Here is an 18,467-nt window from a genome sequence, read left to right on the forward strand (position 1 = left end):
ATGTTTCTGTGTTTCTATGTTGCCTGGATTGTGGAGCATGCCTTATGAGAATAGATTGAGTGAACTTGCCTTTTCTCCTTGGAGCGACGGAGGATGAGAGGTGACCTGATGGAGGTGTATAAGATGATGAGAGGCATTGATCGTGGGATAGTCAGAGACTTTTTCCCAGGGTTGAAGTGGCTAGCACGAGAGGGCACAGTTTTTAGGTGCTTGGAAGTAGGTAGAGAGGAGATATCAGGGATAAGTTTTTTATGTAGAGTGATGAGAACGTGGAATAGGCTGCTGGCGATGGCGGTGGAGGCAAATACAATAGGGTCTTTTAAGAGACTCCTGGACAGGTACATGGAGCTTAGAGAAATAGAGGACTATGGGTAACCCTAGGTAATTTCTAAGGTAAGGACATGTTCGGCACAGTTTTGTGGGCCAAAGAGCCTGTCCTGTGCTGTAGGTTTTCTATGTTTCCATATTTTCCTTCATGACTGACTGCACAAGCTTGTGCACTGCTTAGGGATCGGGACGCTGCCTTCGGATCAGGGAATAAAACGGTTCTAAGGTCAGCAAGAGCTGCATTCTACCATGCCATCAAAAGGCAAAGCGAAAGTACTCACAGAAAATTTACAGACACAATGTAAACAAACCATATCAGATTAAAGTCCATCCTGCACTGTCAATGACAGTGACATCTCCCATCCTGGTATGCTGAGTCCCTTCCATGCACACAATCTGACATAATGAATGATGTGACAGTGAAGAAGACCCCCCTTCTCCCCCTAAGGAACATTCATCCTGTCTGGCTGCAGCCAAAGTGAGGAGGATCCTAGCCAGGGTAAACCTATGCAAAGCTTAGCGGCCAAACAACGTAACTGGTCAGGTGCTGAGAAATTGTGCGGCCTATCTAATAAATGTCTTAATGGACATCTTTAACATCTCTGCAACTGTCCACTTCAAGGCAGCCACAATAATTCTGGTGCCCAAGAGAACAACAGTAACTGCCCTAAGTGATTACTGCCCAGTGGCAATGGACCATATAAAATCCCACCTTTCGTCTACATTGGACTGCTCAAATCAGTTCATTGATGAACCAGTGCCTTGGCCCTCCACTCTGTCCTGTCCCACCTGGAAAACAATGCCTCACACGCCAGGACGGCGATTAACACCATCCTCCCTTTGAGGCTGGTAGGTACACTGTCCTTGTTGGGACTTCACATGCGTCTCTGTAAATGGATCTTGGACTTCTTGATGGTAAGACCTCAGTCAGTCCAAGTCGGCAGCAGTATGTCAGGTTCCATTATGCTGAGCACTGCTCCCCACCCACCCCACCCGAGGCTGTGTGCTCAGCGTTGCTGTTCACACTGCTGACTCACAACTGCACTGCCAGATCCACCTCAAATCGCATCAGGTTAGCTGATGATAACAATGGTTGGCCTCGTAGGCAACAGTGATGATTTGGTGTACAGAGAGAAGGTAGAGAGACTTGTCAAATGCTCTGAGAATACAACATGGGTCTCAACATGGCAAACCAAAAGAGATAATTGTGGCCTTTAGGGAGGCATGGGTTGACCACTCTCCATTGCACAACAATGGCTCCATGGCTCTGCTGTGGAGAAAGTGAAGAGCACAAAGTTCCTTGGTGTGCACATAACAGATGATCTAACCTGGACCACAACAGCTCCTCACTAGTCAAGAAGACACAGAAATGATTGAGGCATGCAAGGCTCTCTGCCCCCAATCTAACAACTTCCTACAGGAGCATCGATAGTCCTGTTTTGTGATACGGAAGCTGCCAGGCATTGGATCAAAAGACTCTACAGAGGACAGTAAAACCCGCCGAGGGGATCACTGGGTTCTACCACCCCCTGTCTGTGATGTCTACTGGGAGCATCGTATGCAAAGAGCCCGAGGCATTCATGAGGATCCTTGCCACCCATCCATCAGGAAGGAGGTATAGGAACATCAGGACGAGGGGTACCAGATTGGATAACAGTTTCTTAGCCCAGGCTGCGAGCCGATTGAATACCTAGCCACGACCAAGGTTTTGTCACTAGGACAGCGATCTGTTTACTGTTTACCTGTGCTGTGCATTTCTCATGCATTTTGAATTGTATTTCACTATCTTATTGCAGGTAATATTTTGTTCTCTGTGTTGTGTGTGATATGTGTATCGTGGATACACCATGGTCAGGAGGAACATTGTTTTCTTTGGTTGTATATATGTAGAGTTCGATGACAATAAACTTGAACTTCCTCAAATTTACCTTCCGGCCTAATGTCCTTAGTACCCAACAATCTGTTGATCTTAAATCTAATCAGATTTTGACCTCTGAGACAGAATTCCAAAGATTTATAACCCCCTATGTGAATAATACAAATTTTCTTCATCCTAATACTAAATAGTGGACCCTTCTGTGAAGCTTTGCTCCAGACTTAGGAAAGTAGGGGAACAGTCTACTCCATGCATTTCTGAATCCCTGCAGAATATGAAAACAAAACATTGTAAATACTCAGCAGGTACACAGAAACAGAATCACTATTTCACAGCATCTAAACTAGAGCAAAAGACCTAGAAATTGTTCCTGAATTTCCAATCATATTTAAGCCCCTCAACTCTGCCATCAAGTGAATGAATTTAACCCGCATCACATCCAGGCCAGATAATGTTCTTCCTTAGGCCTGGAGATCACTTTTGAACAGTTTTTACCATGTTGTTGTAATACTATTGAATCAACCCCTAGTACAATAAGATGACCATACAATCTACCTCGTTATGATCTTAAAACCATAAGACACAGGAGTAGAATTAGGCCATTCAGAGCACATTTTATGAGTAATTAATGCAGAAAAACAAGTAATTGCAAAGAGTTCACAAACATTTTCTTGCAACCGTACTTATTGTAATTGAGTTTTATTGCTATGTACTGCAATATACTCCTGCTGCAAAAGAACAAATTTCATGACAAATGCCAATGACATTAAACTTGATTTTGCTTCTGTAGCTGTTATAACTCATTCTGCATTCTCTTATTATTTTACTTTCTTCTACACCAATGCACTGTGTAATGATTTGATCAGTATCAAAAGTACGCAAAACAAGCTTTTCACTGGACCTCAGTATGTGCCAATAACAAACCAATTCCAATATGGTCCTGATACAAAAGCAGCATCACTTCTTTCCTCTTACTCAAATTCCTTTGCGATCAATGTCCAATCAACTGCATTTGCAATTCAATTTTGTGATTTATGAGTTATCCTGAATTTCACAGCAATTATTTATCACTTATTAGTTTCTTATCACTTAAAAATGTATCTGTTTCTTCTGTTTTCCTACATATTATATTTTTCCCATTATAAGTCATTCTATCCATTTACCCATTCAAATTACTTTCATTAGAGTATAGGAGCATTGGTGGCACAGCCAGCATTACTGGCTAAACTTCTTCAACATTAAGAAATTGACGGCACTTTCACTTCTTGATGTTGAGAGCAGAATTCAGCCTACAGTCCAGGTCCGGGCTATGTCTGGCATTGAATAGTCCTAGTTAACACTTGGTGTCACTTTTCCAACCAGCAAGAAATCTTTAACATAAAATATTGCCTTTCACAGAACATTACAACACACACAAAATGCTCGAGGAACTCCACAGGTCAGGCAACATTTATGGAAAGCAATAACCACTCAGTTTCTAGCCAAGTCTCTTTATCAGAACTGGAAAGAATGGATAAAGAAGCCAGAATAAGAAGGTGAGTAACGAAATTAGATCTGACATCCTCTTTATACTTTCCTGCAAAATTCTGAAAATTATGCTCCCTTGTATCAGCCGTTCCCACTTCTCTGGCTATCCATTCTAGCTATGCCTCTTATCAACTAGTACACTTCTATCAAATTCAGTTTTAATTGTCATTCAACCATACATGAATATCCATGAACACAGCCATAGGTCCAAGGTGCAAAACACAGACCAAACATTCATACACAGCACAAGGGACTTATAAGATAGCAGTAAACATTCAGTCACACAAAAAATATAGCCCAAGTCCATGAATATTGTTGGCAAGGGCAAGCCTGCAGCAGTATGCAGACCACAACTCAACTTGTTTTCCAACGAGCAAACACTGGAGAGTAGCACCGACACCAACAGAGCATCATGCCACACTGTCTCTGGGGACCGACTCAGATGATTCTCTCCTGAGTGGCTGCAAACAGGTGATGACGCGGCACATCCATGCTACATCTAAGGCCACGCAGCATCACCAGCATCGGCCCTGCCAATAAAACCAATGAACTGGGCTTGTAGCATTCCACATTTTACCTATATCCAACAGGGTCTTGTAATCACAAGAAAAATGACGAAGGCAACCACTTGTTATTAGACTGCACGCTGCCTTCGTAACTCCAACGCTTCTCTATAGCAGGCAGCAACACAGTCTGCACCAAGTCCAGCTCTTCTAGTTCCTCCACCAATGAGCAACTCAGTGACAGGACAGACAGCAGTGTCTTGCGATTGTAAAAAAGCCAATAACTTCTTTGGGTGGCCCCCCTCTAGTCCTGGAAGCATCCTGGTAAATCTCTGCACTCTCTCTAAAGCTTCTACATCCTCCCTATAATGAGACAACCAGAGCTGAAAACAAAATTGCAAGTGTGGTCTAACCAAGCTTTTATGTTTGCCTTTCATATAAATCATAAATACTTGGGTGTCTAGCACTGAGATTTTTTTGGCATCCCCCTTGAAACACATCACATGATCAAATTCAGAATAATAATCAGAATCAGCACGTGTCGTGAAATTTGTTAACTTAGCAGCAGCAGTTCAATGCAATACATAATATAGAAGAAGGGGAAAAAATACTAGTAATAAATAAATAAATAAATTACAGTACACTTATATTGATAGATTAAAAATCATACAAAAAACAGAGATAATACATACTAAAAAAGTGAGGTAGTGTTCATGGGTTCAATGTCCATTTAGGAATTGGATGGCAGAGGGGAAGAAGCTGTTCCTGAATCGCTATGTGTGCCTTCAGGCTTCTGTATGCTGCCCTTCTGAGACACTGATCCTTGGGATGTCCTAGGTATTTTGTAGGTTAGCACCCAAGTTGCAGCCAACTAAATATACAACCCTCAAAGCTTCTTTTGGTCCTGTGCAGAAGTCCTCCCCATCCCCGCATACCAGACAGTGACGCAGCCTGTCAGAATGCTCGCCAGGGAACATCTACACAAGTTTTTGAGTGTATTTGTTGACATGCCAAATCTCTTAAAACTCCTAATGAAGTATAGTTGCTGTCTTGCCTTCTTTATAACTGCATTGATGTGTTGGGACCAGGTTAGGTCTTCAGATGTCTTGACACCCAGGAACTTGACACTGCTCCCTCTCTCCACTTCTGACCTCTCTATGATCCTTCGTCTTACCCTTCCTGAAGTCCATAATCAGCTCCTTCGTATTACTGACGTTGAGTATAAGTTGAATTGACTTTTATTTTCCTTTCTTTAATCAATTATTTCATATTACTTCAAAATCCATTAACCCTTATTTACCCAACATATTTCTATTGATTTCCCAGAAAACAGAAAATAATTCTTTCCATAATTCCTCTGTCATTATCTAATAACATCGTGATTTTCTAAGCACCCTGCTATCTCAACTTTATAACTAATTTTAACATTCCCCAAAATCTGATGATCCCATCTAGAGTTTGTAATATTATCTCCCTCTCCTCTTCTTGAGTAACTGGACTACATTTTGTAACTGTGCTAGATAAGTCACTGGATCGAACGGGATATACCTGAGGTTACAACCAAAAGTGAGGGAAGAGATTGCCGAATCTCTGGTGATGATCTTTGCGTCCTCATTTCCCACAGGAGTAGTAAAAGGTGACTGGAAGGTGCCCAGCCAACACACTTTTCGTCCCACTTCCCTCCTGGAGAAGGCTCGTACGGCCAGATTTGAGAACAGCTTCTTTCCATCTGTGATAAGACTGCTGAACGGATCCTGACCCGGATCTGGGCCATACCCTCCAAATATCCGGACCTGCATCTCGGTTTTTTTGCACTACCTTACTTTCCAGTTTTCTATTTTCTATTTATGATTTATAATTTAAAATTTTAATATTTACTATCATCCGCTAAAGATGGCGCCGGTAACTGGCAACTGCGCGTGCTCTCCCGAGCAAACTGCCCTCTCCACTATCCTGTATACCCTTCTAAACCCTTCTAAACCTCCAATCTACCAAGATCAAGATCAACAACACCCTGGCGAAGCTACTGACCCAGCTGGAAACCACCGCGCCAGAATTGCTTCTTAAAGTCCGGACCGCACCTGGACCCGACCAACGAAGCCCACCACATTCCCGGAGACCCGCTGTCTGCTACCGTGCTGGAGCGCTTGGCAACACGGCCCATTCCGAGCAGCACCTCTCTGGAGCAGACAACCACACAGAAGTGACGGCGGAGACCTCAAGGTGCCCCAGACGATTCCCCAGAGCAACGACCGTAAAGCCCCATTGGTGGCCATCCACAGCTGCTGGAAGTGAGGCCTCCGCCGCCGACCTCGGAAATCGAGCCCGAGGCACGGCTGGAGTGGAGGCCTCCGCAACCGTGACTCAGCGCACAGACTTGTTTCAGCCAGGGGCCCAACCCTCTGGGATTAAGTGTCGGCTTCGGGGCCCGACCCCCAGCAACTGGAAGTGGCAGCGGAGCCTCCCCCGTTACTTCACCAGACATGGAACGTCCGACTAGCTAATGTGCAAGCCATAGAAAACAAGGTGGATGATCTTAAAGGGAGACTCACCTACTACAGGGAGATGCAGAACTGCTGTGTATTCTGTTTCACTGAGACCTGGCTCTCCCCTGCCACCCCCGACTGTGCCATCTGACCGGAGGGTCTTTCAATCCATCAGATGGACCGCACGGCGTCTTCGGGCAAGACGAGGGGAGGTGGTGTCTGCCTACTGATCAACACTGCGTGGTGCTCGGACACAGTGGCACTGACAAGCTCCTGCAGCCCGGACCTGGAACACCTGTCAGTGAAGTGCCATCCCTACTATCTGCCACAGGAATTCACCTCGGTCATACTGACAGCGGTCTACATTCTGCCCCCCCCCCGGGCGAACGTAGAATGTGCTCTGAACATACTGTATGCTAACATCAGTGAACTTGAGACCAGGTATCCGGAGGCTTTGCTCATTACAGCCGGGGACTTTAACCAGGCCAACCTCAGAAAAGCGCTGCCAAAGTTATACCAACCTGTCTCTTGCCCCACTAGAGGCCCGAATATACTTGACCACTGCTGCACAGCAGTCAAGGATGCCTACCGTTCTGTCCCACAACCTCACTTCGGAAAATCGGACCATCAGGCCATACTCCTCCTCCCGGTTTACAAACAGAAACTGAAGCGGGAGATCACGGTGTCAGAAGTAGTGTTGCGTTGGACGGAGGAAACGGATGAGGTCCTCTGTGACTGCTTTGAATCAGTGGACTGGTTAATATTCAAGGACTCGGCAGCTAACCTCGATGAGTATGCCTCAGCTGTTACGGACTTTATTTGGAAATGCACGGAGGACTGTGTGTCTCGCAAGACGATCCGGGTATTCCCTAACCGGAAACCTTGGATGAATTATGAGGTCAAGTCCCTTTTAAAGGCTAGAGCTGTGGCTTTTAGGTCCCCGGATACCAGTCACTGCATGGAATCCAGGCGTGAACTCTGGAAAGCCATTAAGGGCGCCAAGAGGCATTATCAAGCCAAGTTGGAAGCCCAGGCTAACCAGAGGGATGCCACTAGACTATGACAGGGTCTAAATGAATCACTGGGCACAAAGAAAAGGCTGGGAATATCAATAACTATGGCACTTCTCTTCCTGACGAACTTAACGTATTCTACGCAAGATTCGAACAGAAGAGGAGAGTCCCGCTCCCTCTGGATGAACCGGACCTGTTGGCATCTAGATTCATCGTCACCGAGGAGGACGTTAGAAGGGCTTCCTGAAGATAAATCCAAGGAAGGCGATGGGCCCAGATGGCGTCCCAGGATGGGTTCTCCAGGCCTGTTGAAGCGAGCTAGCTGGAGTGTTTGCTGACATCTTCAACTGCTCCTTGCTTCAGTCTAAGATCCCTTCGTGTTTTAAGAAGGCAACGATAATCCCGGTGCCGAAGAAGAGCAAGGTGGCATGCCTGAATGACTATCGACCTGTGGCTCTGACATCAATTGCTATGAAGTGCTTCGAGAGATTGGTTATGGCACACATCAACCACAGCCTACCGGTCAACCTCGACGCTTTGCAATTCGCCTACCGGAGCAACAGGTCCACGCAGATGCCATCTCTCTGGCCCTACATTCCTCCTTAGAACACCTGGAGAATCCTGAGAAAACTAAAGAAATTTGGCCTGTCCTCTAAAACCCTCACTAATTTTTATAGATGCACCGTTGAAAACATTCTTCTAGGGTGCATCACAACCTGGTATGGAAATTGTCCTGTCCAAGACTGAAAGAAGCTGCAGAAGATCGTGAACGCGGTGCAGCACATCACACAAACCAATCTTCCGTCCTTGGACTCACTTTACACCGCACGCTGTCGAAGCAGTGCTGCCAGGATAATCAAGGACACGGCTCACCCAGCCAACACACTTTTCGTCCCTCTTCCCTCCAGGAGAAGGCTCAGGAGCTTGAAGACTCATACGGCCAGAATTGGGAACAGCTTCTTTCCAACTGTGATAAGACTGCTGTACGGATCCTAACCCGGATCTGGGCTGTACCCTCCAAATATCCGGACCTGCCTCTCAGTTTTTTTGCACTACCTTACTTTCCATTTTTCTATTTTCTATTTATGATTTATAACTTAAATTTTTAATGTGTACTAATTGTTTACTATTTTTAATATTTAATATTTGTAATCCAGGGACTGGGAAGCACAGAATCAAATATCGCTGTGATGATTGTACGTTCTAGTATCAATTCTAGCAGACTCAATGGGCCGAATGGCCGGTTTCTGCTCCTTTGTCTTATGGTCTTATGGTCTAATTGTTTGGCGACAATGAAGTATAAAGATTTGTAATCCAGGGAGCGGGAAGCGCAAAATCAAATATCGCTATGATGATTGTACGTTCTAGTATCAACTGTTTGGCGACAATAAAGTATAAAATATACTTCTTTGTTCAACAAAGCGAGTAGAGGTAATCCTGGGAATTCAAACCATTTAATCTTACTTCAATGGCGGGTAAATTTCTGGAAAAGATCCGTAGAGACAGGATTTGCAAGTATTTGGTGAAGCATAGTTTGATTAGGGATAGTCAGCATGGCTTATGTGAGGGACAGCTCATGTCTCTCAAGTCTGACTGAATTATTTGATGATATGACAAAGCATGTTGATGAAGGTAGAGCACTGGATATGGTGGAAATGGATTTTAGGAAGGCATTCAATTAGGCACCAAAGTTAGACTAATACAGAAAGTCAGGGGGCATGGATCCAGGGAAATTTGGCTGTATGGATTCAGAACTGGCTTGCCCATAGGTGGTTCCAGATAGAAAAAATTCTGTCTGGAGATTAGTAACCAGTGGTGTTCCATAAGGATGAGTTAGTAAGTTTCCAGATGGTAGTTCAATTAAGGAGCTGTAAATAGTGTGGAAGGTTGTCATAGGTTGCAAAGGGACATTGACAAGATGCAGAGCTGGTCTGAGAATTAGCAGGTGGAGTTCAACCCAGAAAAGTCTGCAGTGATTCAATTTGGAAGATTGAAGTTGAGGCAGAATACAGAGTTAATGACAAGATTCTTACCAGTGTAGATGAACAGAGAGTTTTGGGGCTTTACATGCAAAGATCTCTCAAAGACGCAGTGCAAGTTGATATGGTTTTTAAGAATTGTGTTGACCTTCATTAGCTGAAGGATTGAGTTGGAGAGCTGCAAGGTAATGTTGCAGCTCTATAAAACCGTGGTTAGAGCACACTTGGAAAATTGTGTTCAGTTCTGGGTGCCACATTACCAGAAGAATGTGGAAGTTTTACAGAAGGTGCAGAGAGGATATTTACTGGGATGTTGCCTGGATTAGAGAGCATGTCTTATGAGGCCAGGTTAAGTGAGCTAAGGATTTTCTCTTTGGAATGTAGGAGGATGACAGGTGACTTGATAGAGGTAGACAAGATAATAAGAGACATAGATTTAGAGGATAGGCAGTTTACGTTTTCCCCCCAGGGCTAAAATAGCTAAATAGCCAAATAGTGGCATAATACAAGGGGGCATAACTTTAAAGTAATTGGAAAAAAGTATAGTGGGGATGTCAGAGGTAATACATGGAGTGTTGAGTGCATGGAAGGCCCTATTAAGGATGGTGGCAAAGGCAGATACATAATGGACATTTAAGAAAACTTAGATTGGCACATGGATGAAAGAAAAATGAGGGGCTATGTAGGATGTAAGAGATTAACGTTAGAGTAGGTTAAAGGGTCAACACAATATCACAGGCAGAAGAGCCTGCACTGTACAGTAATGTTCTATGTTTTATTTCCCTACTTTCCAGTTTGGTAAGATTGTTCTAGAACAATTTTTCCTTGTTGTAGCTGCCACCCTGGTAGCCGTGGCATAATGTCCAGGTGATTTGCTTAACCCTTCTCTAAAGCAATAATAATTACTTTGACCTTTTCACTTTCATGTCTTAATTTCACATAATTTCTACTACATTTATACTTCCCATAGTCATGACAAACAAAATATTTCTAAATACCTCAGCCAGTTCTTCGTTGTTTATATAGTTCTTCCTACCTCTGACATAGAGTAAGCAACATATCTTCACCTTTCTTCCTATTTATGTGGTTTACAGAAGCATTACAGTCTTTTTCTTATATTCTACCCTCAACTACTTGAACAATTTCTTTTTTCAATCTTCAATGGCTGGTTCTAAACTCCCCCAATCATCAAACTTAATTTCAGCAAGTAGTATTGGGGATTACAACATTCAAAAATTAATTGAACAATCCCCTTATACAAAATAATATGCAAGGCTTTGGAGTGAAGGGAGGGAATGGGACTGCATGAACTATCCTCACATTGGGATGATATACAGCAGATACTCTACTTGCATAAATTCGGGTACTTCACTGCTTAGAAGTAACATAAGGGATGATTAAATATTATTATTACTACTGAGTTTTCCATATACGTTTATTTCTCTTTGCAATGTGTGTTTATTGAGTACTGTGAAATGTTCCTTTTAAAGCAATCACTGTTATTTATCAACTGGCAAACCTTCTAATCTAATCTGCTACATCTATCATTGACAATTCATTCCTCATTTCTATGTACCCAATTTATGTAATTTGAAGAAACTTCTTTCACTAAATTGCTTTACTCTCAACATAAATATCAACTTGTGTCATGCTGAAATCACTTTTCCATCTTTTATTGAGATTACTTTATTACACATCGACACAAAATAAAGTCGTAATAGCCTATTCCCTATTTTATTCCACATTGTACACACTACATACTGCATTCCACAAATTCTTCCTACCAAAAAAAATTTATTAATTTGTTTGCCCATTAACATGTGATCCTGGCCATTATAACCATCATGGCCACACGATGGTTTTATTGACTTAGGATTACATAGGACAGAATGTATATTACTGTCATAGACAATTTTATCCAACTTGTCCAGGCTGATGTTTAGATAATATTAGATTATGTTCTATTTGTCCTATGCACATTGTAGCATACATGGAAATGCCTTACGCACATCGAAAAATAGTGTCAATAGTTGACATAGTCCAAGGATGCACTGGGGGGTAGCCCACAATTATTGCCATCCTTCCAATACCAATAAAGCATGTTCTCATAAACTCCATTTGAGCCTCCCAACTTCCGTCTTTGAAGTCCATCAGCATAACTGTCTAAGTGCTTTTCCAGTCACACCTTACGTGCATCTGTACCATTTGCCACATTTATTCCCTGTAGTGAAGAATTCCACATCCTCACCACTCTGAGCAAAAGAAGTTCCTTCTGATCCTCAGTCACCATTTTGTCTTGATGATTTTCACACTACTTTTCCACACATGCAGAAGAATTCCTTCAGTAACCACTTTATCACAATGTTCTATCGGTTTAAGTCATCGGTCACTCTTTAGTCTTCTCCACTTAACAAGATGAAAACCAAAATTGTTCATTTCTTGTTGAATTCTCTCCTTGCTACTAAGATACCTGCAAAGTACACCCAGGGGCATCTTTTGTTCCCACTTTCTATCATTTCCATCTTTTAAACTTTCCTCATTAAACTTGTCTTTCTGCAGAAAAAGTCATTGCTATTTAGAATCCTTACACCACTCTTAAGTTACAAGTCTACTTCACATTCCTTTTCCATTCTTTCTGTCCCTGTTAAATATTGTGTTCACCAAGATTCAAGTCATTAATATACAACAAACTCAGTATGGTTCAATCAGTCTGAAAAACAGACATTCATTGCCATATTGCTGTTGTTCATTTAATAGCGATGTTGGTAGAATATTAAATCCATAATTTGTGCTCTTTCTCTCTCTACGCTTTAAATAGCTGAATGACATCACAATTTTTCCAATCATAAAAAAAGTTCATGTTCAAAGAGAGGTTTGCAAAAATAAAAAATCTGAAAATCAAAGACTAGAAATTCCTGCACTCAACTGGTTAGGCAGTGTCCAGGAAAAGGCAACAGAATTCAATACTTCTGGTCCAATCACAAACAACAGAAATGTGCAGATGCTAGAAATCCAAGCAACACACAAAACGCTAGAGGAACTTAACAGGCCAGGCAACATCTGTGGAAAAGAGTACAGTCGATGTTTCAGGACAAGACCCTTTAGCAGGACTCCACAGTCAACATTTCGGGCTGAGGCCCTTCAGAAGGACTTCTGTTCCAAGGGCCTTTTGCTCTTTTTCTGCTTTTCTACATCACAGAAACATATTCCTTAGTCCATCTAGTCCATGATGAACTACTATTTTCCCCAGTCCCATCAACCAACACCTGAACCATAAGTCCTCTTATATCCTTCCAATTATGTATTTTTCAAAATTTCTTTTAAAGTTGAAAACAAACCCATATCTGGAGATCCAAAACAGCTACTTTTGCATTTATGCATGCTGCCAGTCTTCAAGATCTGCATTAGTTTTGCCTTTTCTATACATTCTCCATTTGGCTTATCCCACATTCAGCGGTCCAGTAAGTTTTGTTTTGGCAACAAGCTCATTTGTCTTTTGGGAGTATAAGTGACCCTGCGTCACTGAGCTCCTTTATCAATATCTCCCATTGTTCTACAGTTGTTTCACCCACAAGTACGTTGGCCAACTTTACTGTACACAGTTCCTGGCTCATTGTAAAGCAATCATCCTTCACCACATCTCTCATCCTCCGCTGCTCCAAGTAGAAAAGGCCGAGTTCACTCAACCTATTCTCATAAGGCATGCTCCCCAATCCAGGCAACATCCTTGTAAATCTCCTTGCATCCTTTCTATAGTTTCCACATCCTGCCTATAGTGAGCTGACAAGAACTGTACACAGTACTCCAAGTGGGGTCTGACGAGGGTCCTATATAGCTGCAATATTACCTCTTGCCTCTTAAACTCTATCTCACGTTTGATGAAGGCAAATGCACCGTATGCATTCTTAACCACAGAGTCAACCTGCGCAGTACCTTTGAGTGTCCTATGTCCTATGGACCCCAAGATCCCTCTGATCATCCACACTGCCAAGAGTCTTACCATTAATAATATATTCTGCCATCATACTTGACCTACCAAAATGAACCACCTCACACTTATCTGGGTTGAATTCCATCTGCCACTTCTCAGTCCAGTTTTGCATGCTATCAATGTCCCACAGTAATGTTTGACAGCCCTCCACACTATCCACAATACCCCCAAACTTTGTGCTATCAGTAAATTTACTAACGCATCCCTCCACTTCCTCATCCAGGCCATTCATAAAAATTACAAAGGGGGTTACTGAGGCGCACCACTGGTCACCAATCTCCATGCAGAATATGACCCGTCTACAACCACTCTTTGCATTCTGTGTGCAAGCCAGTTCTGGATCCACAAAGCAAGGTCCTCTTGGATCCCATGCTTCCTTACTTTTTCAGTAAGCCTTGCAAGGGGTACCTTATCAACTACCTTGCTGAAATCCATATACACTGCATCTACTACTCTACCTTCATCAACATGTTTAGTCAATCAGGCTCGTAAGGCATGAACTGCTCTTGACAAAGCGATGCTGACTATTCCTAATTATATTATGCCTCTCCAAATGTTCATAAATCCTGCCTCTCAGGATCTTCTCCATCAACTTACCACCACTGAAGTAGGACTCACTGGTCTATAATTTCCTGGGATATCTCTACTCTTTTTCTTGAATAAGGGAACAACATCTGCAACCCTCCAATCCTCTGGAACCTCTCCCGTCCCCATTGATAATGCAAAGATCATCGCCAAAGGTTCAGCAATCTCCTCCCTTGCCTCCCACAGTAGCCTGGGGTACATCTCGTCCGGTCCCGGAGACTTATCCAACTTGATGCTTTCCAAAAGCTCCAGCACATCCTCTTTCTTAATGTCTATATTCTCAAGCTTTTCAATCTGCTGTAATCACCCTTACAATCACCAAGATTCCTTTCTGTAGTGAATACTGAATCAAAGTATTCATTAAGTACCTCTGCTATCTCCTCCGGTTCCATACACACTTTTCCACTGTCACACTTGATTGGTCCTATTTTCTCATGTCTTATCCTCTTGCTCTTCATGTACTTGTAAAATGCCTTGGAGCTTTCTTTAATCCTGCTTGCCAAGGCCTTCTCATGGCTCTCTTAATTTCATTCTTAAGATCCTTCCTGCTAGCCTTATAATCTAGATCTCTATCATTACCCAATTTTTTAAACCGTTCGTAAGTTTTTCTTTTCTTCTTGACTAGATTTTCAACAGCCTTTCTACACCACGGTTCCTATACCCCACCATCCTTTCCCTGTCTCATTGTAATATACCTATACAGAATGCCACGCAAATATCCCCTGAATGTATGCCACATTTCCCTGAGAACATCTGTTCCCAATTTATGGTTCCAAGTTCCTCCAGATGGCTTCATATTTCCCCTTACTCCAATTAAACATTTTCCTAATTTGTCTGCTCCTATCCCTCTCCAATGCCATGGTAAAGGAGATAGAATTGTGATCACTATCTCCAAAATGCTCTCCCACTGACAGATCTGACACCTGACCACGTTCATTTCCCAATACCAGATTAAGTACAGCCTCTCCTCTTGTAGGCTTATCTCCATATTGTGTCAGGAAACCTTCCTGAACACACCTAACAAACTCCACCCTATCGAAACCCCTTGTTCTAGGGAGATGCCGATCAATATTTGGGAAATTGAAATCTCCCACCATGACAACCTTGTTATTATTACACCTTTCCAGAATCTGTCTCCCCATCTGCTGTCGGTGTCCCTGTTACTATTGGGTGGTCTATAACAATCACTCAGTAGAGTTATTGACCCCTTCCTGTTTCTAACTTCCACCCACAGAGACTCTGTAGACAATCCCACCATGATGTCCACCTTTTATGTAGCCAGTACACTATCTCTGATCAGCAGTGCCACGCCCCACCTCTTTTGCCTCCCTCCCTGTCCATTCTGAAACATCTAAAGCCTGTGAATGTGTTCTCTCATTGGGTAATTTGGTATTGACTAAGTGCTTTTTAATTGGTTAACCCATATCTATAGATTTGAATGGAATTGTTCTTACCTCAATATTAAAAAAACACTGTTTTATGCTAGGTGCCATCTTCACTTTCTCTCTCTTCAAGTAGTAAACCTCTCTCACTGTTTGTTTCAACTTCCCTTATTCTATCAACTCTTAATGAAACAATCATAAAGCAACAAGTTTTATGCCTTGTTCCTGACTTCTATAAGAATCTTGGATTTGAAACCAGAATTCATCAAACTCAATCATAGTATGATTGCTAATAGGTAAGTGTTCATCCATTTGTGAAGCTGTTACAAACTCACTAATAATAGAGACTGCACTTTTTTTGGTTCAAAGACCATTTTCTGCAACTTGGTGAGCACACTGCAGAAATTAGTTACTTTTCAACCAAACAACCATGTGATTGTCCAAATCTACATAAAACAAAAAAAAATTAAAACCTTTCTACTGTAAGCTCTTTCAGGTGAATATTTCACATCTCATTTTCATCCTCAACAATTTTTCTTTCGGCTCCTCCCATTTTCTCCAGACTGGAGGGATAGCCATGGGCCCCAACTATATCTGCCTTTTCAATAGCTATGTCGAACAGTCCATGATTGAAGCCTTCTCCAGTAATACTCCCCAACTCATCCCCTGCTACCTGCACCCATACTGAGCTCGTCAATTTCATCAATTTTGTCTCCAACTTACATCCTCTACTTAAATTTACTTGCTCCTTTTCTGACACCTCTAACCCCTTTCTCAATCTCTGCCTCCATCTCTGTAGAGAAACTGTCAGCTGATGTCTTTTATAGACCTATGATTCCCATTGTTATCTTGACGATATGTCTTTGCAACCTGCCTTCTATAAAAACGCTATTCCCTTTTCTCAGTTCCTTCATCTCCACCACATCTGTTCCCAGCATGCAGCTTTCCTTTCCAGGACATCAGAGATATCCTCCTTCTTCAAATGGTTTCCCTTCCTCCACCATTAATCCTCCCTCGCCCACATCTCCCTTTCCCAAACATCTGCGCTCACCCTATCTTCCCATTGACTTATAAGGGATAGAGATCCTCTTGTCCTTACCTACCACCCAATGAGTTTCCACATCCAAAACATCACTCTCTGCAACTTGTGTCATCTCCAAAAGGATCCAACCACTGAACTTATTTTTAACTCCCTCTTCTCTCCACTTTCCACAGGGATTGTTCCCACCATGATTCCCTTGCCCATTGGTCCCTTCCCACTAACGTCCCTTGCTCACAAAGAACCTTGTCAACCAGCTCAATTGAGACTCGTGACTCAAAGTGCCTGGTGGATGCAACTTTAGAGAGAGGTGATTAAACCCAGAAAGTGTCACACTCAGGTCTGCAACATAGGAGTTCTAGAATATACGGAAGATACCAATCAGTTCAGTGTCTGTCTCCAAAGTTAACTCCGTCAAAACCCAAAACTGTGAGTCAACAGATCCCAGGGATTTGTCAATAGAATTAATAAAGCTGTTTGAAAATCTATGTTTTAAAATGAAAAATGTGATTATCAGTCGACCCTTTATTTGATTCATACTCTTTAATGCCTTACCACATCAGGAGCCTTCTGAATCTGAGTGGCCAGTTGAAGGGATTTGTTAGCTGAGGAAAGCTGCTCTCGTAAGGACTCTGCCTCTCTCTGAACCACTTCAGCCCTCTGAGAAAAAGGAGAGAAAAACAAAACTTACTTGTTGAGCAGCTGAAAAAATTTTATGGACCCATTAATCAATTTCTGCGCCACTGACTATAACAGATTTTCCTTAACAGTCAACCTAATAAATGTAAAAAGAAAATACTGCAAGTGATGGATATTCATTTTATACCATACAAGGAGGAAATAATTGAGTGATTATGACAGCAATTTAACGCCAGGAGCAAGGAATCCCTGCTGATATTAATGTTGCAGTTCAGTGAATTTTTCAGATAGAGCGAAAACAAATGGAAAGAGATTATTTTATTCAATTTATTTTTGCACAGTTGAGACCAAAGGAGATTTTATTTGTTGTGGGGAGGGAGAGCAGAATTCAAAATCAGAAAAGGGGAAGAGCACAAAAAAAGTCCACAGGAAAAAGAGGGTGGCAAAAATATGGCACAGAGGAAATAAGATTACCTACTAGTTGGCATGGACCAGATGGGCCAAATAGAAGGAAAAGGAAATGGGCAGACAGGATGGAATGTGAAATAATACTGACAGAGGCAAGTTGAGCTGAGGAAGAGGGGGTGGAGTGAGGAGAATGGGAGTGAGAAACTACAAAAGCAATATCAGTTGCCAAAACACTGAACTATATCCTCAAAGTCTGTTACCTGATTGGCTCGTTCCAGATCTGTCATGATCATTTCAATTTCATCTGCTCTGTAATAGACAGAAACCAAATAAATTAAAGTCCTAACTTCAGTGCAGGTATACCTGTGCAATAAAAAAGAAACTCTTAACCAAATAAATATTTTGAGTAAGGAAACGTCCTTAATATCACATTGGAAAACACTTTCATCACAGGCTTTGTCCTATATCGGATGTTGCAGCATCTTGACTCATTTCAGCTGACTGCATTTAGTTGTCCAAATTACAGGGATTTTGCAAGGGAACTCTGAAACCTAGAAACTGCCCACACTACATCTCAGCTTTCCAAAGTTTTCTTCTTCACTGAAGAAAATTTGCACCAGTTTGCTAACCCAGAAGAAGAAATATGCGGAATGTGTACCAAGACCAAGAAGTTTAAAAGTATCTTACACAGGGGAGAACTCACAAGAAAACT

At 42.3% G+C, this 18,467-nt stretch overlaps 1 protein-coding gene across 6 annotated transcripts in view; it reads right to left on the bottom strand.

Moving 5' to 3' along the window:
• The window catches only part of LOC134336925 (protein CASP-like), a 621,546-nt gene that overhangs the window by 320,189 nt on the left and 282,890 nt on the right, over positions 1-18,467 (bottom strand). For all 6 annotated transcript variants that reach the window (XM_063031576.1, XM_063031578.1, XM_063031579.1 and 3 more), the window contains exons 9-10: positions 18,016-18,064; positions 17,264-17,368 (exon numbers count right to left, since the gene is read on the bottom strand). In XM_063031576.1, coding sequence (XP_062887646.1) covers positions 17,264-17,368; positions 18,016-18,064 — 154 coding nt within the window. The remainder of the gene's footprint in view (positions 1-17,263; positions 17,369-18,015; positions 18,065-18,467) is intronic.

This window comes from Mobula hypostoma, chromosome 23, assembly GCF_963921235.1.
Source record: "Mobula hypostoma chromosome 23, sMobHyp1.1, whole genome shotgun sequence".
NCBI lineage: Eukaryota > Metazoa > Chordata > Chondrichthyes > Myliobatiformes > Myliobatidae > Mobula > Mobula hypostoma.